The sequence below is a fragment of the Pholis gunnellus genome, assembly GCF_910591455.1.
Source record: "Pholis gunnellus genome assembly, chromosome: 1".
NCBI lineage: Eukaryota > Metazoa > Chordata > Actinopteri > Perciformes > Pholidae > Pholis > Pholis gunnellus.
Window position 1 is genome coordinate 17,056,216 of NC_136528.1, and position 24,945 is coordinate 17,081,160.

Genomic DNA, 24,945 nt, shown 5'->3' on the forward strand with positions numbered 1-24,945 from the left:
TCGTTGTCCGCAGACGAAAGGACTTCGCGATGAAGTAAATAACCAGAAAACAAAATGAATACTGTCGAAAAGAAGCTCGCGGACTTGATACGCGAGCACCCGAATCTGTACGACCAGTCTCGGCGGGACTACAAAGACAATCTAAAGGGGCATCTGTCGTGGAGAGACATCGCGGACAACATGGGAAAGTCGGAGGAGGAGGTGAAGCTGAAATGGAAAAACCTACGCGACAAGTTCTGCAAGGCGAAGAAGCGACTCGCCAAGAGAAGCGCGCCTCTGCTCACAGACGAAGAGAACCCGCTGGAGAGGCCCGTCCCGGTGCTGTACAACCAGCTGGCCTGGCTCAGCGCCTACGTCAAGCCCAAAGTAGAGCCTGGCACGGGGGAAGCCGACGAGGTGTGTTGGTCACTTGTCTGCCTGTCATGCATTGATTTAAAATGGATTTCACGTATTTTGATTTCTAAATTGTAACATTGGCAAGGTAACGTAACTGCGCAGCCGTAACGCTAACTAACGGAGACATTGTTTTGCAAAGCTAATCGCATGATAACGTCCGTGTAGACCGAACACATCGTTACTGACGTCTGCCTCTCACGATATCCGGATTCACGTGTCAAAATAAAAGCACGTGGTGGAAAACCGACAATCAGCAGTCGCAGCTAAACATGTTAAACATGTTAAACCTAAAACTGAATCAAAGCATCAATCAACTTATGTTTGCCTTTACAAAACAATATGCAAAACAGTATCTAACAGATATTAGATTTCTGAGGCTGGTATTTCATCATTTGTCTTTTTATATTGTACAATTTTCTTTTTTCTTTCTTTTTTTAAACATGAATACACAACCAAAACATTATTTTATTATTATTTCTTTTTTTATTATAGAAGTCTTAAAAGCCCTGCACAGCCTTGCTATACCCAAACAATGATTTCACTTATTAGACCTTTGACTTGAGCAAGCAATACAAAAAAACCTTTGGGTTATACAAAGGTAATATAATATGTACTCAGCTAGACAATTTACAAATGCAAAGATACTGATGCATTGTGGTGGACTAACATGTTGTGTCTGAATTATCTCGAACATATTCTCTTTGGCATTCCTGCACTGCAAGTTCTTGTTATTTAATAGGCAATATGATATATTTGTGATAAGTTATTATTGGCCCCTAATAGCCGCCTGCTGATAATTAAGGCTCTATTGAATGGTATACATTACATTAAAATAGAAAATTGTTTATTTAAAAAAAAGAAGAAGAAGAAAAAAAAAAAAATATATATATATATATATATATATATATATATATATAACCAAAAAATCAGTTTTGTTCCCAGTAGGAGGTATAGGTTGTATAAGGGACTGAGATATGTTTGGCTTTGATCGCCAAATAAATTGAAGCTTGTTATCAGTGTTGCTGTCTGTGTTAACCACTAATGCTATTTGCTGTCTTCATGCCACACAGGTAGCTGGAAGTGGTGATGACGTGGACAAAGAGCAAGATAAAGACGAGAAGGAGCAGCATTGTCCCCTGCCTGTCGTTACTACTAGCTTTTCTCTTGTGGAGTCCTGTCCAAACAACCATCAGGAGATGGGAGTGTCTCTTAAACGTAAAAGGCAAACAACCACAGAAACTGAGATAAGCTCTGCAGATGCCCTCACCCACCTCAGAGATGAAGATGAACTGTTTCTACTCAGCCTTCTGCCGTCACTGAAGAGGCTTACCATTAAAAAAAGAATGGAGGTACGGATGAAATTCCAGCAAGTGCTTTATGCTGCAGAGTTTGAGGGCTAAAGGGCTCATTATGAGGCATTGAGAATAGTGTAATCGATGGTAGGGCTTGTTATGGTATGAGTATGATTCTGCAAGCATTGAACCTGTAAATAGGTTGTTTTGGTTGTGTTTTACCATTACAACTTTTTAATATTTATTTTTTGACCACCACTGCTATTAATAATATCACTATGTAGATCTCTATAATTCAGTGTTGTATCAAGAGCTTTATTTCTGGCTTTGAAAAGTCTTTCATTATAAATGTAGGTGATGGAACCCCCTTTTGGTGCGAGTTATAAAATAAAGTTAACTAGGTACACAGTAAAATGTAATTCCACCAGATATACCAGCCTCCTAATAACTCCCTCCTTTTCAAAGCTCATAATGTTCATTCAACACCATGAAGTGAAAAATATGTTGTCCACACCCATTTATTGGGACTTGAGCAAAATGTGTGTGCAAGTGTACTGTAGACCTGTTAACCTAGTAACTCGGAGTAATGAACAATCTGAGAATGAATTTGGTTGAAAAACTTTTCTATTGAAAAATATCTTTTTTCTTTTACATTTCAAGACGGCACACACAGATGCCACAATTAACTACCCTTTGAACGGTACCCACGCACATTACCATATGTATGATAACAAATCAATTTCAGACAGCATTTTGAAATAACTGCAAATAGAAATACAGTTATTTCCTTTAACTTTAGCTCCACATGGAGGAAGTTAGGAAACAGTACATTCCATCTAAGTCAGTTCTGTGATGCTGCTCGTCAACACTGCCCGCTTCTTGTCATCTGATTTTTGTAGATTAGACAAAACTCTCTGACTGTACATAGATATCTCTCCTTCATCTTTCTGAATGGAGTCATTTCTACTGTGTATATATATATATATATATATATTTTTTTTTTTTACAAATAAATATTTTCCTGCTACGGAAAAAAATTGTGTTTGCTTGCTGTTATTTTTGCTAGTCGATTTCAAAAAGGCGTTCTATAATTCTATAATTGTCTTTCATTTTGTTGCATTCTGGGTGTATATTAAAAGCATTAGTAGCATTAGCCTTCTTGTATTTCACTGACAATGTTTTCTCGCTGCACTAATACTATTTAATTTTTTTAGCTGCACACACACACACACACACACACACACACCAATCTCTGGTCTGTCTCAACAGGGACCTCTCTCTCTCTGTTCAGGGATGGGACTGCTGCAGAAAGCCCCGTTCACCAACACTTGCATGTTTTCATTCATATATTCATTGATTCCATTCATATTAGCAGTGTACAATGGTAATATGTGGGTGGGGTGGATGTATGAATACAAGTCATTGCCCCTCTCTCTCTCCTCTCCCCCTCACTATATTTAACCCCCTACAAGCCTCCTCTCGCCTCCCTCATTGCTGTGTTACTCCCTAACCCCTCCCCCTCTCCCTGTCTTCCTGCTCTCTTGTCATTGGGTGCTGTGTGGGGTGATGGTTGTGGTTTCTGTCGGTGATGTCTCCAGAGCGTGTACCGGCTTACTGCTTCAAAACTATTGAAGCTTATTTTGATTTAACAGTCTTGCAGCACTTCTAGATTAGATTCAGTTTAGATAGATAGAGATAGATAGATGGATAGATAAATATATAGTGTTTTGAAAGAATATATAAAGAACATACTAAGAACACATGCATATTTGTTCATCATCTCTGTGGAAGTAGTGGTACCATCTGAGGTGTCCACCATGGGACAAAAGAGCCTCTAACTACTGCCTGTAGCTCCAACAGCTGACTTGCGACTGACAACCTGAAGCTTGGACTGTACATTCTGCCAGGAAGTCGAGGAATCAAGCGCATCTTGAACAGTTTCATAGAGTCATTGCCTCAGGCTCGACCGGAGCATAGACTTATCCTTTTTGGGACCAGACTTCTGAGAGTTGACAAGCTGCAGAAATAAGGATCAACTCACTGCTTTCTACTGCCTGAGGTGAGATGCAATAATCTCATGATAACTTGCTGTCCTTGATTATTAGGGAGGATGTTGGTATAATCAGTGAAAACTTTACTCCTATCTCTTCTGCTGTTACAGGACAGTAAACTCACTGCTTCTTGTTCTCTGCAAATTAAAATTATATTAATAACTCACAGTATCAGAATCTGTGCGCATAGCACCACTCTATCACTGCTGCAGAATGAAAGGCTTGCTACTATGAAACAGCGTTTCTTCCGCCTATTGGTGGGGAAAGGTTCCACTGAAGGCTAATGATTGGTCACTCTGGCTGTCTGTCATGTCGAAGGGTGTGTTCCTACAGTGATTAACGTGGTCATATGATACAAACATACCACCCTGGAAGTAATGTGCTTGTTTAGGTGTGGTTCAGAGATGATGGGAGAGCAGAGAGAAGAGACAGACAGAGTGGAGGAGGAAAGTGTATGCAGGGCGGCAGGAGAGAGATAGACAAATGAGAAAAGCAGAAAAGAAGACAGATGTAGGCTGCATGCATTAGATTCTGAATGCAAGATATGGACATGGTTATCCACGAAAATATTAAATACAAATACATCTGAGCTCAAATTCTGATGAATAGTTGGTTTGTTTCTCATTATTGGTGAAGACAGGCAGAAAATGTATGTACAGCCTCATAAAAAGCACAGACAAACAAACCAGCGGGAAGGCAAGATAGATTAAGACACATATTTTAGATAGCGACTTTTGTGACAATAACAGGGAAGCAAACAGGTAAACTGATAAAGTAACAAAATAAAGAAGAAGAAATGGACATAACAACAACAAGGCAGCAGCAACCTGAGTCATGAATTCTCTGTTGAATGCAGCCATTCAGAGAATTAACACAGGCAGTATATGGTCAGCTAAGGGGTGTAAGGATCAGCAAGAAACCGGTCATATGATCCCTGGTCAGCCCTCAGCTATTAGAGAGAGTGACAAACGGAGGAAGAGAGGCAGAACAAGAGAAAAACAACAAGAGAGGAAAAAAGGAAAAACACCAGTGGTCCCTCCATGCTTTGACAGTGTGTAATGGAGCTAACATTCGTCAGTTGGTGTGGTCGGAGGCTTTCACATCCTCCTCTTACATCATGGTGAGGTGGAGGCCCACTAGATGCATTCCTCATAAGCTACCAATCAAAGGAAAGGTAAAACCGTCTGTTCTATACTCTGCTCTATAATGTACATTTTTGTGATGATCGTATTATTTACACTACATTAAATCAAGAAAATCTGAGGGCAGAACTTTTAGGCATGTATTATAAATGACAGCGAAAGGTTTTATCCTGTGGTGTATGTGTGAGCGGTGATTGTTTGAATCAGTGAGGAGAAATGGGAGGCAAAGATGTAATGTTGTGTGACAGAGCCTATAGACAGTGACTAACCTTTGAGTCTATATGCAGGTATATTTGTATATTTATCTTGTTCTTTAATTCCGCACCTGGAACCAGGCTTAAAACGAAATGGTTAGTTGTTTTTCGAAACACAGATTTGTCCATCTCAAAATGTTGTGCATCTGGGTATCCTGGAGGCCAACCTCTACCTAACTTGTGCTCAGGCAGGGATGTTTTGTAACAAAGTTGTGAATGCATTTGCATTGCCTGTATGCTGAAATATGTTTTTAGACTCTTCTCTAATCTCCCTGATTCTAAGATCTTATTAGGTCTGTCTCCATATATATACATACATACATATATATATATATACACATGTATGATTTGTTCCAGGTTGTCTTCCGCAGCTCAGCAGAGGCCCAGCAAATACTGAGACGGTTACCAAACAGGAACACGCCATATTAGAGGGTCATCTGCTGCAAGGGAATCAAAAAACCCAAGAAAATTTGACTGTGTGGCACCAGCTGAAGAGAGCAGACCAGAGGGAGCCACCTCAGGACTCAGGGATCTGCTCGATTTACTAACCTAACAACAAGACTGTGGGCACAGCAGAGTCCCACTCACCATGTACTCCCCTCAGAGTCTCCACCGCTGGGGCATCACTCACAGTGAGAGTATGGAGCGGTTAGCATACAGCCAAGGTAGGTTGGGAAGTGTTATTTGAAATAATAACCCTAGCTAATATATAATGATAACTCCTGTCAACTCCTACTGCAGCGTGGTCTTATACAATGTTCTTGTTCAATGGATTCATATCACTGGACTGAAACAAAGCATCTTCACTGTCTGCAGTTCCCTCCTGTCTATTGTAATACATGCAATCAGAAATATCCAATTTACATTGTTTCCACTCTGACCCTTACCCTTATAGAGGTACAGTAATGTATTTGCTATAAGCCTAATATCAGTGAAAGTTAATTTCAGAGCACCTGTGATCAAATGAAGCATCCTCTTAGTTATGCAGGTGCACTGAAGTCTTGCAGTCGATCAGTATCAGCTGACTCTTACATTTAAACAAATCACTAGTCAGTCAAGATGGCGAAGTGGTCTTTATAGGCTGACAAGCTTTATCATAGAAGAAACAAGATTTAAGATGTCTCTTTGGCCTCTGAGAGATGGGGATGGGCATTGTTCACAATTCTATGACATTTTATAGACTAAAATAATAAGCCGAATAATCAAGGAAATAATCATCAGATTAATTGATAATTAAAACAATAATTTGTTGCAGACAGCCATGCATTTCATGTAGCATGCAGGTCTCACTTAAAACTGTAAGCATGTTTACCAAAGCCTACTCAGCCTGACTCTCTTCATGTACTTCTTCCTCCTCTTTACTGGTGCCTGTGTGGGAGTTTATTTTTTCCACTGTGATGCTTCTAAATAATACTGAGAGCTTTCCTCCGTGGGTTCATAATACGACATTGAAAGTAAGGCCGTAGCTAGGACTTTGGAAATGCTGAGGTCATGACTCCAAATTCCCCCAGCAGAACCCCGCCCACCTAACAAAAATATGGACAAACAACCAGTGAAACCCTGTAAATGTCTTTCAATATTTAAAGAAATCACAAAATTGTATTCATTATTTGAACTGTTTAATTATATTATATGTATTAAGTTATTAATTAAGGCATTTAGAAAATAAAGCTAATAACAGTTTTGCCTAAAACTATTAGATATTACAAAACAATAACGTGTGTAGCAGGCCGACATTTCTACTACAGAATGTTACGACTACCACGTAGAATTTTAATACCAAAATGACCAGAAATACAGTTGTTGAGGAGGAATTCAGATCCTGTTACTGAAGTAAAAGTGCATAAATATTATTGGGGAGATTTACTTAAAATGTGAGTATTCTCTGAGCAAAAAAAGCCCCCTGTCAGAATTAGACAATTATATTATTGTGAAAGCCGCATAGTTTAATCTATTCACAATGCATCATATTTTATTAGCGCAAATGTTTTATGTGTAAAATCTTGATTTGTTAAGTAGTTATAACTGTCAAAATAAGTGGAGCAAAAAGTACAATATTTATGGAAGCACTCAAGTAAAGTACTTCAAATACCTCAAATTTGTACCCAAGAATAGTATTTTAGTTAAATATTTTAGTTACATTCCACCCTAGCAGAAATATTACCGACCTCCTAGGGGGCTGCAGCTATTCTAAGAGAAATGTTGGACCTTTTTCCTTTTTACTCAACTATATATCTTAAAATAGCTGTCTGGACCCTCGTGTCTCCAAGCACCTCTGTCCTCTACACACAGTACCACCCTCCACCTGGTGGCGGCTCTGCAGTTCTCCCTTCTAGCAGCAGGGGGCGGCACACCCACAACACAGCGGCCACTGAAATCATTACGTAGCTAGTACTGCCTTTTGTGTATCTCGTGAGCCTGTTGACACCGCCCCTCCGGAGGGTGCAGCGGGACCGCCAGGAGCCCAACTGTCGGTTTTTGTTCTGCGGGCTGTAAACAAATGTCCACAGCACCGGGATGTACGGAAAACAATCGTATATCAACGAGCAGCTAACGGTCATCATGTAGACCGACACCAACGGTTTGCAGTACGGGGAACGCTACGACGATTGACCGTAGTCAGGCTTGTCGTTGCTTTGGGTGCTATTACAGGTATTTTTATGCTACGGTTGTCTCAATGGTCGCCGGTTGAATTGCTCAACGACGCCAGCTCGCTAACGGTTAGCTAACCGTATGAATCTGGCTGCGTTCGCACCGACCAGCAGCTATATTTGTCTCAGAGGTACACGAACATGGCATCGCCTGCAGAGCACGACCTGGCGTTGTCTGAAGCGGACAGCAGCAAGGAGAAGGCTCAGATGTTTGGGATTTTGAGGCTACAGGAGGAGAAATCTGGTGTTGGGGATAAAGCTAACAGTAGCAACACGGCGAGAGGAGGAGGAGGTAGTGGAGGTGGTGGTGGAGGAGACGGGCGATGGCAGGCTCCCATCTTCGCTTTGGCCAGGAAAGCATCCGAGACTATTTCAGGGAGCATTCACGTCCTGCCCAAAGTGTCGGAGCACAGGACGTCTCTTTCCGGGGACTGGACCGTCCAAGGTAGAGTATTATCATAAAGGGAGTGTCTGGTTAGTAATAAAAGCTCTAAAGGCAACTGATTGTTTTAGAGTCACATGAGTAAATGTGCCCTTAGCTAACTGTGCTTATCAGTTTCTTAACACAGAACAGACCCCCCCCCCCCGATATCTTCAAGAGCATCCAGTCATCTTCTAATCGGAGCACTGTTACTAGCTCCAGCTGGTGTTGGTAGATGTGCTATTGTGACAGACCTAGCTGGCTACATATCCTCCTTGTTCTTTCATATCTGGCATTACCTCATCACTCTGTATGTGTGTGTGGCCAATTGATTTTTCAAAGAGCTCACATGCTCTGATAGTACACCCTCGCATATTAATGTTAGCAGTGGTGCTGTAGCGGTGCTGCTGTTGTTTCTACCACCACACAACTGAACAGCCTGAACATGCCGCACTGCTGCACATGGGAAACACATGTTTTGTCTTTCTTATTTCCTTTGGGGTTTTCACCATGTATAGTGGTGTTGTCTGTATTTATTTTCTGCCTTGATACCACTACAAATAACGTTTTAGTATAAGCAGCTGTAACTAACTAAATATGTTGATTGTTTTCATGTTTTAACAATTCATTTTTTGTCAATAAAATATCAGAAAATTGTAAACATTTCCATCACAATTTTCCAGAGCCCAAGCACACTCACAGTCTGAAACCCTAATATATATATTTATTTTACGATTATATCAAACAGATAAAAGAAGCAAATAATCATTTTTAAGAAGCTGGAACCAGCAAACTTTTCTCATTTTGATTCATTCTCACACACACACACACACACACACACACACACACACACACACACACACACACACACACACACACACACACACACACACACACACTTAGTTTCTGACAGTTTCCAGGTGTCCATCACAGACTTGATTTGAATTATGTAAAATCTTAATCATTTGAAATAAGTTGTTTCAGGCATTCAGAGCAACATAACTTCTTCATTGATTGTTTGTCTTTCTTTTAACAAGAACACAGTAGATACATTTTTGGGGAATGACCTTTTAATGATAAAAGATTTTTCAAATCTACACAATTGCATTCAATCTCAATGGAAACATCTAGACACGTTGTAGCTTTTCACTCGTCAGTGTTTGATGTGTTGTAGTAGCAGTCACATGGTGACACAGGCATTTAAAGGGTTACTGTTTCTTTCTTAGTATCCTCAGGGCGTAGCGCCAAATGGCTCCCAAAAGTCTTGCTCACTCCCAAGAAATCATCTGTTGATTTGTCAGCGTGTCTGCCTGTGGGCCAAGCTGCTGGGGCAATTAAAGCTCTCTGTCAATGCTAGGCAACTTCTCTGCACTTTTCCACCTGTCTGTCCTGCACTGGTGTTTGGCTACACATTAACCACATTAACCCGGAGGTCCACTCAAAGTGTAGAGCACTTAAAGACATATCTCTGTGGGAGTTTCTCTGTTTCAGTCTCAGGCTATGGAGTTCTTCTAGAAGGCAAATGTTAAATAACATCTCTGTTCAAAGGTAGCTGCAAACAAGACAATTTATCGAGCAAAGTTATACAAATGTATGTACTGCATTGTTCTGTGTGCCTACAGTGAGCTGACACAAAAATACCAATGATCTGTTTTTAGGGTGTATTCTGCCTTCACAGCACTTACTTTACATGTACTGTACATTCCCACAGTAGGCATGTTTCTGATAATGACCAGCTGTAATACACATTACATTATAAGCATATTTAAAATGAAGTGCTTGTGTGTGGCTTTTGTCCTGCAGCCCTGCGAGATCCCATGGCTATGGAGCGAGCCAACCTGCTGAACATGGCCAAGCTGAGTATTAAAGGGCTGATTGAGTCGGCTCTGAGCTTCGGACGAACTCTGGACTCCGACTACCCCCCTCTCCAGCAGTTCTTTGTTGTCATGGAGCACTGCCTCAAACATGGCCTCAAAGGTAAGAGGAACCTCCCAACTTATTAACATTCAATATCAAAGGGTTCGTAGTTTTTTTTTTTTTAGATGTTCATGTGCTACTGCTTGTCTATTCTCTCTGCAGTGAAGAAGTCCTTTCTGGGCTTTAACAAGTCTCTCTGGGGTCCTCTGGAGCTGGTGGAGAAGCTGTGCCCTGAAGCAGCAGAGATCTCCGCCTCTGTACGAGACCTGCCTGGACTTAAGTAAGGAGTACAAACACACACCTGTGCTCACGCACAACTTAACCTTACATCGTGCTGGGGAAACATGAGCCACAACACAACCACACACACTCACATTTACCAGTAACATGAGAATGTGATGTGAGCCAGTGCAGGGAAATACCTGCTGTTATTTACTTTCACTTCACCTTTCCTCCCTGCTGCCTCACTTCCTCCAATTTCTCTAGATCTTTATTATTCTTTCGTCTCTTTGTTACAGCTATAGCCAGAATAGGCACATTTTTAGTCAGACACAGTGTTAACAGCACTGAGTTTAAAATTCAGTAAAGATTAGTCATTATACTGTAAATTTTGGGCAATAGACATCTTTTAAAAGCAAAATCAGTAATGGTGCAGTGGTATGTTTGTATATTTGCTGCCAGTTGTATGTTTTTCCACATCATGCTTTACTTTATTCACTTCTCAGTCACACATACCAGAGCGTCTAGGCCTGAAATCAAGTGAGCAAGATTCAGGTCTCGCTGATCCAGCTAAATGGGGAACAGCCGTGTTGTTTTAAATGGAGACCAGAGTGTGTTTCCTTTGGTGCTGCTGAGTCAGACCAACGGACATGTAGGAGAGCAGTGTTTATGCAACACCACGTATGACAGTGCAAATGTTTTAATCGTTGAGATGACACGGAGGCGAAACATGGCTGTCATGTTGAAGTCTTGAAAAGAAAGAAGTTAATTAGATGAGTCCATGTTAGCTGTAGACTGCAATAAACACATAGAAGAACCTAATTATATCCAAACAATGAAACGAAACAAATCGTGTGTGTGTGTGTGTGTGTGTGTGTGTGTGTGTGTGTGTGTGTGTGTGTGTGTGTGTGTGTGTGTGTGTGTGTGTGTGTGTGTGTGTGTGTGTGTGTGTGTGTGTGTGTGTGTGTGTGTGTGTGTGTGTGTGTGTGTGTGTGTGTGTGTGTTTCCCAGGACTCCATTAGGCAGGGCCAGAGCTTGGTTGCGTCTAGCTCTCATGCAGAAACGGCTGGCCGACTACCTACGACTCCTCATCACCAGAAAAGATCTGCTCGGGTACTCACATATTTACACATAACTATTGTTACATTTGACTTGTTTTGAAAAATATAGACAAAAAATGTTTGGCTGAAAAATATTTGTGTTGGTACATAATATTAATGATAAAACAATATTGTTTTTAATCAATTTAATACAAATTCGATGTGCTAATCCAGTAGTTAATATCGCTCTAAATTCCCAGTAAATAATTTAATATAAAAAATGACAGCTTAAAATACCTTAAAAAAAATAAAGCCCCTTTTTTGCTTTTACCTAAGCTCCCTTAAGTGTTTGAGGATCTGTTGTATCTTCCTTCACAGTGATTTCTATGAGAATTCAGCGCTGATGCTGGAGGAGGAGGGAGCAGTGATAGTGGGCCTGCTGGTGGGCCTCAACGTCATCGATGCTAACCTGTGTGTCAAAGGCGAGGACCTGGACTCTCAGGTAACCCCTCTGAGACAGTATGAAGAACACATTTACACCAGACATTACGACATTGTTTTAATGTGGGTATAAAACATCTGATGATGTGGCTGCATGACATCTAATCTTCTGCTTGCGCCAAACTAAGCAGAGAAGCAAATCTATGTCTTATGTTAAGAAAAAAATGACTCCACTTGCTGTACATACAAGTTCACGGACATGAAACGGTTTATCCTCAGCGACTCTAGTTTTGGGAAGCAGACAACACTTGTTTGTTTTGTCACGTTATCTTGGCAGCAGGCAGAGAGAGAGCAGCCGCTGTGGTGTCATGTTTCTACGGGTGGACTCTGTGTCCTGTGTGCAAACACATTTTGTCACTAATGCACCCTGTTCAGACTGTGTTTACACCTGACTGAATGTGGCTGAGACACTTGTAACATGAAGCGATCTGGAATAGTTTGTTTGGATACGATTAACACAAATGACCACAAACTGATTGTACAAATGATGGCAGGTGTAAAAGAGATTCCATTCCTAAAGCAGAGATGATAAATGTCATTCAAGATTAAAAAAAGCATATTTAGTTACTTATTTTTAAGGCTGCAACTAACAATTATTTTCATTATTGATTAATCTGTATAAAAGCTATTATTTTTTCATTCTATCATTGGATTATAAAATGTCAAAAACTAGTGAAAAAACATCCCAATGTCCAAAACCCAAAGATATTTAATTTACAACTAGAATATAATATATAATATAAAACAGAGAAATGCAGAAAATCCTCACTTTCAAGAGGCTTGAATCAAATGTCCACTATTTTTACTTGAAATATAAGTGAAACAATTAATTGATTATCACAATAATTGCAGATAATTTGTCTTTTGATTGACTAGGTGGTGGTTGACTATTAGTGCTATTAGTAAATGTCAGTGGATGTTAACTGCATGCTGTCAAATTTACAATAAGCATTTAGTTTTTTTTGTGCGGGTTTTGATTTGTTTAACCACATAATCGTAAACATCCCCAATTCTTGCGAATGTTCTGGTGGCTTGCAACTCCTCGAGGCATAACTGAATCAATGGTTGTTTGAACATTGCTTTTCATAATATATATAATATATAATTAACTTCATTTTGAGTGATGCCAGCTTGTCTTATTTGTCTTCTTATTTGAGGTCGGGGTGATCGACTTCTCCATGTACTTGAAGAATGACATTGATGATTACAGGAGTGAGGAGAGGTATTGTCTTTTATTATCTCTCCACTTTATTTAATACAATGGGTCTCTTATGTGATGCAGAGCTCTGTTTTACACATGTTTCCATGGCAACAGGAATAGCCAGATAGCGTCCATCTTGGATCAGAAGAACTATGTAGAGGAACTGAACCGACAACTCAAGTAAGACATTTGTTTTTTCATTGGGTAACAGACATGTCTGCAGGGACTTCCGCAGAGTTCATGGAGGTGATGATGTTATTAACTTCAAGGAAATTTAAGATGATTTTAAGAAATAGAAGTCCTCTGTTTACAGTTCTGTGTCGACCTGAACAGTGGCTGATTTCTACCTCACGTTTTTCTTTACATCCATCTGATGTTGGAGAAGTGGTGTGATGCCTTGAATCAAAGGCAAAAGGCTGATTGCGCGTTAAAATAGAACCAGTATTCAGTCCATTTTGGTTTGAACCAGTCTGCTTGTTTCAGAAGTACAACTCCTGTCAATCACACTTCCTCTTTCAGTTTGTCTTTTTTTATCACAAACTTGGTATCACATTTCAATGAAACTGGATTGATCTACTGTCTTAAATGGAATTGTAGTTCTTTGAAATCTTTCTTCAAAACTCGCACCAATGAGTACTCTGAGTACTGAACCGATACCAGTGTTTAGTTAATAAGCTGTGTGCCTCACTGTGTGGAAGTGACTGGGATCATTCTTTTATGTGTAAGGCAACATCAGGCAGAACTTAAGCTAAGCTAGCCATGGCACTACTGTATTGATGCTGTGGCTATTGGAAGTTAAATTCAGGTCCGTCAGTCTGGGGTGTGACACTTCAGTCCTTTAAACATGAGAATGCCATTAAACCTCATAAACACGATAACAGCTCAAAAGCCACAGTTGTTCTCCATTGAGCTGTATCTAATTGAAGAGGACAAACATCTGTTTAAGTTACACATTTTAACACCTCTGTGTTGTGACGTAGCTACTATCATCCCATTCCCATATTCTGAATAATATGTTTGCACGATAAATTCAGTGAGAATCAAAATAAACAGAATCTGATTACAATTTGTTTGTACAATGTGTTTGTGTGTCTAGCTCCACAGTTCATGGTCTTCAGGGCAGAGTGGACTCGCTGGAGAAGTCCAACTCTAAACTCGTAGAGGAGGTGAGAGTCACACTCAAAATATCTGCGTATTAGATTTAAACTAAAGGTAAAAGGCGGTCAGAGTTTAAGTGCACATCTCTACATCACGACTGAAGTACCTTTGTTATGTTGCAATTATCACTAAATTATAATTTGATTTGGATCCACCTGCTTTGTCTTTTACATGTTATCATAGAATCTGATATAATCATTTGGCCAGATATGTTTTGATGAAATCACAGTGTCAGTGCACGCATTGTTATCAAACTGTTCTTTGTGATCAACTAACTTATTACAAATGTTTTGTGTGCAGTTAGCCATAGCCAAGAACAACATCATCAAACTGCAGGAAGAAAACCAGGAGCTGAGGAGTGAAAACAGCCTTATTCTGCTGAAGACACAAGAACATTTAGAGGTACGCTGGCACACATCTAATGTCTTAAACCACAGAAAAACATTGATTTGGTAAAGATTTAGCTGCAGCCACAACTGAAACCAACACTGTAGATCTACCCCCTTAAAGGGTAACTTTGTTATTTTTCAACCTTGACCCTATTTTTTCATGTTTTTATGTGTAAGTGGCTAACGCGGACAACCATTTTTAAATTCTATTCAGTACTGAGGGAGAATGCTGCAGACGGAAGCCGCTAAACAGGCTAAAAGTGCCTGTTTTTGCCACTGACAGGCTACGATTGTTATTATAAGTGTCCACCATAATGGAAAGGACCCTACAGAGAAATACAACTTTTCCTAACCGTTGCTTTCTGTTTGTTATTGTGACTTGTTGCCGGAAGGCAACGGTGGAAACGTGAGTGAGAGTTGGAGAGAATGGTGCCATGGTGACACCATTGTCTCCGGTGGTGGCTGAGTTTGTTGTGTTTGAGTCGGTTGGAGTACAGAAAACGTAGCTTAGGGTTATCTAAAAGATTTTAAATGTCATGGCTGAATATTAAGAATATTTTGTCAATGTCAGAACCAGACTTCTCCGTGCGAGACACACATTAACAAACAGACCTGATCAAGCAAAAGGTAAAGAATACCTTTTGCTTGTACATTGGAAAATAGGGTCCAGGTTGAAAAGTACCGAAGTTCTCGTTAAATATTCCATCAATTATTACCAGCTCTGACTACAAATTGATGCATGATATGGCTGACGTGTTCTTCCCGTTGACGTTATTTATTTAGGTAACCCAAGTCGATGCGTCAGTGGAGAGAGATACATACAAACAGTCGCGTCAAGGATTGGATGAGATGTACAACGATGCTCAAAGACAACTGAAGGAGGAGTGTCAGCTCAGACAGGTGTGTGTGTGTGTGTGTGTGTGTGTGTGTGTGTGTGTGTGTGTGTGTGTGTGTGTGTGTGTGTGTGTGTGTGTGTGTGTGTGTGTGTGTGTGTGTGTGTGTGTGTGTGCGTGCACTGTATTGTGACAGCATAACAACAGATTATATACATGTATGTGGTTTATTTTTAGGATGTGGAGAATGAGCTGGTAGTCCAGATGTCTATGAAACAGGAAATGGAGTTGGCCATGAAACTCCTGGAGAAAGATATTCATGAAAAGCAGGTCAGCCTACATTTTCCTTTCACTCCGTCTTCCTTTTTGAACACTTATTTATTTACAAAATGTCTCAAGAGATGAAAGTCGACAAAATATTGACAAAAGGAAATTCTTTAAAATATTAGACGTTTAGTTTTATTCAGTATTATCCATAATGACTTATAATGAATACACAAATAGAAACAAATAATGAACAATGTACAAAGAGACATGGGTTATTATATGATTTTCATATTAGTGGATTTATTAATGGTGAGTTTTACAATCACAGTAGACGTGAATGAGAAAGGACTCAAATTAAAATAATGACCATAAGAATGCTGTGGTTGCTCTTCAGACAGTGTCATCACAATGGGAGAGCACATGATAACGAACCCTTGAAGGCTCAAACTAAAAATATAGCGTCAGCCCATACTTGCTCACATAGAGCAACATCTTGCCAGCTCCTGTGCCTGTTTCTCTCTAGCAGCCCTACCAGTGTCGGGCCTTTCACCACCAGCATGTCAACTCTGCTAAATAAACGCCACCAGCTGACATTTGTAGCCGAGCTGTGACATACAGTAGCTGTCAGGGCAGCAGCATCATCACACATCCCAGCAGCCTGCTGACATCTTTGCACAGCAACATGGGACGTGTAACATGGGGATATTTGTATCACGCATTGTGACTTACAGTTTGTACAAAATATATTTCAGCTTGCTTACAGGTAGCTCTGAAATGTGATATATAGACATTAATATGACTATTCTCCAAAAATGGCCTGTAATCATCACTATGTTTGTACGTATGTAGTCCTGAGTTTAATTGTGCACAAAACCCCAGTGAATAAATGATTTGAGAGGATCAATAGATACACAAATAGAAATAATACTGAAGCCCTTAAAAGACTGAATGAATGGATGAAATAAAAAATAATAAAAGAGGAGCATGCTGAATTATAGTGAAACTGTTGCAGGAGACTTGATAGTGTGACCAGGACAGTGAATACAGGATACGAACACACGTGAAGTCTTTGTTTTTCATCAACAGGACACACTGATCGGACTGAGACATCAACTGGATGATGTCAAAGTCATCAATGTAGAGATGTACCAGAAGATGCAGGTAAAAACACATACATTCTCACCTTGTTGCACTTGTTATCTTGTCATACATAGTACACATACTGTCATTTTTACTATTACTTATGACTTATTCTCATTTGTTAGTCGTCTGATGAGGAGATGAAGAAGAAGAACGACGTCATCACTCGTCTGGAAGAGAAGACCAATCAGATCACTGCCACCATGAAGCAGCTGGAGCAAAGGTGAGATATGCTGCCTGTGAAGGAACAGCACGCACTAATCAAAACAGGAATATCACTTTGTCTCATGTGTCTCCTCAGTCTCTCCTTCAAACTTCTCTGTTCTGTTAAAACCTTTGAACTGCACTCTGTCATTGAATTACAAAAACATACATAATGCTCCTTTAACAAAGTAAGTCTGAAGTCCCTGAGACCCTTTTAACAGCGGTGACTAGTAATATTGAACCTGAATTATGTAATAGAACTTGTTCACAAAAAAGGTGTTGTTTTTCTTAAACCAGATAATGATGCTCTTTTTAATATTTACTGCAAAGTACATTGTCATTAATAGTTCTGCATGGTGAAGCTATGCAGAAGGGAACTGGGGGAAAACATGGTGGAAAACGATTTGAGCCTCAGTGTTTCAGGTTTGCTCGTAGGACATTGGTGAGGAGGTTGTACTCCTTGTCTCCTTCTTACCATCTTATCTAGCTTCTGTTTGTCCTGCAAACACAAAAAGTTCCACAGTTATGAACCCTTCTAAAAGAAAATGGTACGATTAGGGTTTTACCTAACATTGCTACATGTGATAGGATTGATAAGTCTCAGTTTTGTTACTAGTTGGCAGCCTAAACAATCATCAAATACATTGCCATTGTTATGTGAAGTAGCTCCATCTTCTCTTTTCCCCTGAAATTAAAGTGTATTTATTCCTATTGAAGTTAGCGAAGGTGGTCTTAATTCAGTGGAGGCGGGACACAGCTTTTTCATGAAATGGCAAATGGATTCACTAAATTGTGTTAGCATATTAAATCTAAATATTAGAAATGCACTGTCCAAAGTTGAAACAAAATAATAATACATTGTTATTGTCTCCTGTGCGGTCATGAAGAAAACGCTCATGTTTTAGGTGTAATTATTTTTTTTTGCATTATCCTAAAGTCTTTCTCTTAGTGCAAAAGTTGCCAAAAATTAAGATACAAAGCTTATACTTGAAACAGACTTTTACTAAAATAACCCCAAAATATGCTTGAATTGACTTTCCCAATGCATAGAAGAAACATCATAATATCACACAAAGTTCATACATTTCTATGACTCATTAGAGATAGTGTTTGTTATCTTAAGAAACCATCAAGAGTCTCTTTTGCAATGAAGGAAGCTGGCAACACTAGTTCCCCCAAAACCGGTCGGTAAACGCACAGATTACCAACTAAGCTTTAACCTTCAGGGTAAAAGAGCAGAAGCAACATTTTCCACAGCCAATACTGTATTGAATGCTATTGATTAGGCCATCACCGACTAACTAAACTGATTACAAGATGAAATAGATCAGGGAATGATAAACAATTTTCATGCATGCTATGTTCTCTTAATCACTGCTGCACCACAATCCGTGTATGCTGCTCCATATTTCCGTATCAGTCATTATGAGACGATTCCTCTTCACCTCATCGTCTACCAGTCAACACGATCCCCCCCCCCCCCCCCCCCCCCCCCCCCCCATTAGTTTAAATCTGTTCCATCCTATTTGTGATTGGTTGTGAATGTTTTTTGCTGCTTCAGAGGTGTTTGTATAGTAGGCTGGTAGGACACAGACCCCGGTTACAAGTATTTTTTCAGTGGGAGTTTTGTGTTAAGAAGTGTCCTGACAGAGCCACTGTTTAAGGTTATTTACCAGCTAATTAGAGATAAATCTCCCCCTCAGAATTTAACATGTTTGCTTCTTTAGAGAAGCTTCTCTCATGTTGATAGTATACTTCTGTGCACACTTCACCTGACAATTCCATTTTTTGTCTGATCTAGTTTTATTCACTTATCTGTCCACATTACCTTTGCGTGCTTCTCCCCCCACCTCATTACTCATACGTATACTGTGGAGGGAAATGTGTCCGGACTGAAGAAGTCTGGTGACAGTGGCAGTCTGCAATCAGATTTCTGTGTTTTAATGGATTTTATTTACACTCACTGCTGTGCTTGTGATGTTAAAAGTCACTTAAAGTGTTCAGTGTAACCGGGGCCACTTAGAATACTGATGTATTGACATCCTTTCTTCCTTCCTTCTTTTCTTTCCTCCTTCTTTCCTCCCTTCCGTTTGTCTCTTTTATACCATCCATCCAATCATCCATCCATCCATTTTGCTCCCTTGAAACCACGTTTCCTTGATTTCCTGATTTTATCCCCTCTCCTCTGTGCAGTGATAAGGATCTGCTAAGTCAGACCAGATCGCTTGCTATGTCATTTGTTAAGTGTGCCAGCAAAGACACAGAGCACCAGTACAAGCTAGTCAAGGACATCTCCTTCTGAGGACAGACATGACCCGCACACATGCAGACACATGGTCGCTTATGGTTGAATGAATAAACAGACTAAACTTAAAGGAACATTCCTGTTTTTTTGCACACAATATTCAGATGGTTTAATGACCAGAGAGCAGCCACAGAATCAGGTGAAACTAGAATGCATGGTTTAGTCCTTCAGTTCCTGAAACATTGTCATCACCAGCAGATTGCTGGGATTCATTGAGGCCACTGCAGCATGTTTCAAGGTCTTTAGTTGAACGCTCTTCAGACAACATTACTGGGTTTGTGTTTAAAAGGGTTTTGTCTGAATTTCCTCATCTAGGTGGTCACCAAACTGTCTGAATATTATATTAATTGTACTTTAATAGAAACCTTTTGAATTAATCGTTCTTTATTTATTCACCCTCATGCTCAGCCGTGTACACACGCACACACACACACATGTGTGTATGCCACACATCGTCCTGCCTCGAGTAGTCAGTTTATATGCAGTAACACTGACAGTAAGATAGTTGACTCTGAGATGTTGTCAGAGGGTCTTTGTTGTAGTTCACATTGAGTTAGATTGAGTATAGAGGTCCATCCCGCTCTTATCACAACTACTTTATCTGGCAACACCCAGAGCTACTAGTTAACAGAGTTGAGTCTCTGTAGTATTTAGAGACTGTGTAAATTATTGGGTCGTGATTGTCTCAGAACTTGTGATTCTGTGCTTGGCTGTCTTTATACTTTATTGCAGCCAACACTGTTTAAGTCTATAGCACAGGCAGGATCATGTAACCTGCATTTCATCACAGTCAGTCAGTGGTGTTCACTATAATTGTTAAGGCAGACAGAAGTTTGCTTGTGCAACCTCCTGCTTTTAATTAGTTGCCATTTTGCTCTTCATGTGTGGCACCTCGTGACCTGCTTCTGACTGGCTGTGATGATTCTCGCTGTGCCTGATTTCTTTCCCTTGTTCACTCACTCATTATTCTCCTTATGATACACACTCAGTTTACTCTGCACTGAGCAGTAATTTAAGCTTTCGGACACTTATCTCACACTCATCATCGCTGACCGTTGACGAAAATGTTAGAAATTGTATTGTGGGATTGTTCGCAGAAAGTAAGGCACACGCCGTGGATGCTACTTTTTTTGTTTTTGAGGACGCTATGTAATGGATATTGGATTTCACACTCAGATTTCGACCCTAAATTGAAATGGCAAAAGGCTAAATATAGTGCACTCTACAGTAAAAAAAGGAGTGATTTCGGAAACATCCCGTCTCCTTTTTGCATAGATTTAACAAAACTGAAAATGTTAAGGTTTTGCAGATGTATCCAGCTCAGTGGGACCAGCACATTTGCTTTGTTTCTGCAGAACAGACAGAACTGAGCCAAATGTAAAGACTTTTAGATACACAGCTGTAAACCTCTGTAGCTTCTCTCAAGGGAACTTGAATGTGTTGATGTTTCTCGTCTTGGCATATTTAATGACTTATGTGATTGATCAGGAAGTAATTATTCTACCGATTCTAACTCTGTGTTCATAGTACTGTAACTCCTCTCAATTTTTAGAAGAATATACTATCAGTACACTAATGTCTTTTACCACCGTGACAAATAAAGTTAGATGGTTTTAAAGTGTTGAGTGTGGTTTGAGTTTTTGGCCAGGTTCAGACACTGGACATTTATTGTGTAATAAAGCTCTTAATCAACTGTAAGCCAGGGAGTTGTTGGGATTATCCCCATTGTCCTAGTATCTGAAATGGCCCAAGAAGATCTAAAACTTAAAATTATTATATCCAAAAAACACACTACAAAAGGGTCCTCCCTGTACAATATCAGGTGAAAACAATGCAGTTGGCTTATTTTTCAGAATCAAAATGCTTTGAATATATAAGGTATTATTAAAAAAGACATGCAGTTAGCTATCATCTTTTTTTTCTTGTCCATTCAGTTGCTTTAAGGCATTTTTTCCTTATTGTTTCATCATGCGTCTAATTTGGACTCACCCGTTTATATTCCTTACTGTTCTGTTTTGAACCCTCTCAATTCTTCTTCTCTCTAAGTTTGACTCTCTGGTGTTGTGGCGAAGAAAATTACAACACCATCCTTTCCCTCAACCTTCTTCATTCATCCACAACCATCCCTTCTTTCTACCCATAAACCTCACTCCTTACCCTTCATCCTCCTTCCGGTCTTCCTCTATTATTTTTTTCCCTTTCCCTCCACACTCCCCTCCCCTAGTTTTTTCTCTCCATGGCCCTGAGTTTGTCCCTGGTTATAATGGTGCAGATTACAGGAGGCAGAGAGGCACCGCACCTCGGCCGAGGAGGGGACCAGACGCTTCAAGTTGGACTTTGCCAACAAGGCCGACAGCCTGCAGCGGCAGATCGAACACAGAGAAAGGCAACTGTAAGCAAAACCCCTTTTAATACAGACTGATTGGTAGACTCATGCACACACATACATACATAAACACCTAATCTAGAGAATCTGGTGCTCAGAGAGAGATACAACAAAGTAAATGCACAATAAGCTGTGTTGCATGGTAAGCCAGCTTTTGGTGAAAAAGCATTTCTCACTGAAACTGTCATAGCCCTAATAGACCTAGGACCAGTAAATAACAATCAAAAACAAACTTATACAAACCAGTGTGCCCTAATATTATCTGTTACTCAGTGCATCCATTACTTTGTCTCTTGTTGGTCATCTTTATTATTGTTATTGGTGTTGTATATTTATATATGTGTTTGTGGTGTCCCTTTAGCCAGCAGCTAGAGACGGACCTGAAGATAGAGAGGGAGTGGAGGCAGACGTTACAAAATGATCTAGACAGAGAGAGGGATACGGTGGCTCAGCTCAGCACAGAGGCGCTGCAGATCAACGGGCTAAAAAAGGTAAAAAGAGACGTACCATGCATGTGATATTTTATGTTTTATTATAGTGTATATATAGCTTTGTGTGTGTGACCCAGCTTAATCAGATGCATGTCTTCTGTTGTTTTGTGTTTTAATGTTTTTTTTCTTAGGAGTTCCATCGTCTCCACGATGAAAACATTCAGCTGAAGATGATCTGCGAGGACCAAGAACAAGCTCTCGAGGAACTAGGCTCTAAACTGAGCGAGTATGTATGCTTTGTTTAAAAATGTCTGCACCCTAATCAAGCAGTTAACAGAGAGTTAAAGACTCTAACCTTTTGAGGTAAACTGTTTATGCCTCCACGCTGACGACAGCAGCTGACCGGGTTGTCGATCCGTCCCATTTCTGTGAAAACAATATCTCAGAAGCGGCTTGAGTGAATTTTTTTCAAACATTCACTTGGACTCAAGGATTAGCTGATTAGATGTTGGTGGTCAAAGGTCAAGATCACTGTAACCTCAAATGGGTCCTATTCTCGTGATATCTTAGGTACGCCTTGAGCAAATTTTCTCAAATTTGCCACAAACATCCACCTGGACTCAAGATTAACCATTTTAGTTTGTGGTTATCAAAGGTCAATGTGCTCTTATGCTCATCCCATCCTCGTGAACGTGATATTTCAGCAACGCAGTAAACTGCAACTTGACTAGTTGGCAGAGGCATACAACCGTGAAGTGGTGTCAGGATGACCTGAGGTGGTTGTATTTACTTATTTCCTTTACGTAGCAGTTTTATTCATTTTCTCATCAGATCCAAACTGAAGATTGAGGACATCAAAGAAGCCAACAAAGCTCTTCAGGTAAATCAACTGTGAGTTAAACGTAGCAGAAAGAAAGTCCTTTAATGTCTAATGTCGGTCTATTCCAAACCCTTTCATCACTAAAATGGAAAAGTTAGATGAGATATTATTAAAAGAGCAGAGAGAGAAATCAGAGAAACAAATACAGTAATTGTTATTGTTGATTAGTGAAGTGTGCTCTGTTCTTTTGTAACGTCTGTTATTTAGAATGAGGGTGAAACTGAGATTTACTGCATTGTGCTGTTGCAGGGAGGTCAGGTGTGGTTGAAGGACAAGGAAGCCAGCCACTGCAAGCTGTGTGAGAAGGAGTTCTCCATCTCAAGACGAAAGGTAAGTCAGCAAATTACCACAAATAAGACATGGAGATTCCCTATTTTGTGTGGTCCCGCATCTGAAATCCTTTATCTAAACTATCATTGTACTGTAAATCATCTTCGGGCGGCTGATGTGTTGGTGAGGAAGTTAGTGATCCACATCCTTTTTATGCATAGTTCAATGCTAACTGATTTGAAAGCGTTTCTATATTGATTTACTTCCTGTTTTGAGAACTGTTCTATGGCCGGTATTTGTTTTTAGATTACGCGGCAACAGCATATTCTATAGAATAAGTGAGAAAATAACTTATAGTGAGTGCTAGCATTTACCGCCACAATGCCTGAAAAGACAACTTGCAGAAACTCAACAAGACATTTGAGGATGCGTTACAAACATGGCTTTAGCCTCAAAGGGATCTCAAGCAGTGCTGTAATGAAATAATAATTACTCAATGGATAGAAGATAAATCAGCAAGTTGGTTCCCTCAGCAGTTAATTTGCACCCTTAAGCACACCACAACAATGTACATTTATTTTGACACTCTTTCTGTATTTCCCTCCAGCACCACTGTAGGAACTGTGGGGAGATTTTTTGTAACAGCTGCTCCGACAATGAGCTCCCTCTGCCCGCCTCACCGAAACCAGTCAGAGTCTGTGACACCTGCCACGCCCTCCTCCTCCAGCGATGCTCCTCCAATCCAACGTGAAGGAGCCGGGACTGCTTCAAACAATCTGAGATCAAACTCACAAATTCCCATCCTCTGGTTCTCTTTAAGATCCATCTCCCAACTTCTCTCAACAGAAATGCTGCTTGAAATGGACCGTGTGCATGAACATTTAGTGCGTTTGATTCATTCATTTACAGTCAGCAGAAAAAAGCATGGGCGTCTGCATCATTCTGACCCGTCTCTGTTTGTATTCATTATAACATTGTCTCTTGTAATCCGAAACAGAGGAGGAGGCAGTTTTATATGCAACAGTTTAACGGACTAACCATTTACAGTAAATTCCATCAGTCAAGGTCCCTGATATCTAATCAGGGACCTTGACTGATGGAGCAAAAAACAGGACTGTCTGAGGACAGAGCTCTGCTATTCAAGGAGGAACTACTTTACCATGAACTGATGAGCACTGCTGCAGCTAAATGGAGATTCTCAACCAAAGCTATAGTCTTCTGAAGGACTGCATCATTATAAAGTATGTATCAGGCGTCAAACTCCATACAGTAAATGTATAGCCAGATGAGATTACATATTTAATACATACTGTATCGTGGCCTTGTTACCGAGTCTTGACTGCAGAGCACCCTTTTTTCAAGTGGAGGGAAATTAACACAAAAATAAAGGCAACATTTTCACAGGCACAAAAGATCAAGTCAACCTGACAGGTTAATTCTACTTTACTAGATACTTAAAGTTACTACAAGGAACTTTCATTTTGTGTCGATTTTGGCGACCCCTGTGAGGAAAGTGGTCGTGTTTCCGAGCACCTGATTCCCTGAAGAAAACCTCTCATTTTGCTGCAGCAGGTGTCTGACCGTCTGCTCCGCTCAG

General features: G+C 40.1%; 2 protein-coding genes across 3 annotated transcripts; both read left to right on the forward strand.

Annotated features, from left to right (window-relative positions):
• Positions 1-2,617, forward strand: LOC306700725 (uncharacterized protein). Its single transcript, XM_079165819.1, has 2 exons — positions 1-396; positions 1,467-2,617. Exons 1-2 carry the CDS (start codon positions 55-57, stop codon positions 1,794-1,796), a joined length of 672 nt encoding a protein of 223 aa, XP_079021945.1. The 5' UTR covers positions 1-54; the 3' UTR covers positions 1,797-2,617.
• Positions 2,618-7,636: 5,019 nt separating this feature from the next.
• Positions 7,637-24,386, forward strand: rufy2 (RUN and FYVE domain containing 2). 2 transcript variants are annotated; one of them, XM_079157112.1, is made up of 19 exons: positions 7,637-8,231; positions 10,011-10,184; positions 10,287-10,404; positions 11,355-11,456; positions 11,762-11,885; positions 13,042-13,106; positions 13,200-13,265; positions 14,182-14,251; positions 14,544-14,645; positions 15,416-15,532; positions 15,703-15,795; positions 16,819-16,893; positions 16,998-17,095; positions 21,654-21,773; positions 22,129-22,258; positions 22,390-22,484; positions 23,030-23,078; positions 23,328-23,408; positions 23,956-24,386. In XM_079157112.1, exons 1-19 carry the CDS (start codon positions 7,928-7,930, stop codon positions 24,097-24,099), a joined length of 2,127 nt encoding a protein of 708 aa, XP_079013238.1. In that variant the 5' UTR covers positions 7,637-7,927; the 3' UTR covers positions 24,100-24,386. The 2 variants fall into 2 exon arrangements, with proteins under 2 accessions (XP_079013238.1, XP_079013239.1); XM_079157113.1 differs by lacking the exons at positions 21,654-21,773; positions 22,129-22,258; positions 22,390-22,484; ... (1 more) ...; positions 23,328-23,408; positions 23,956-24,386 and adding an exon at positions 19,270-20,053.
• Positions 24,387-24,945: the final 559 nt, after the last annotated feature.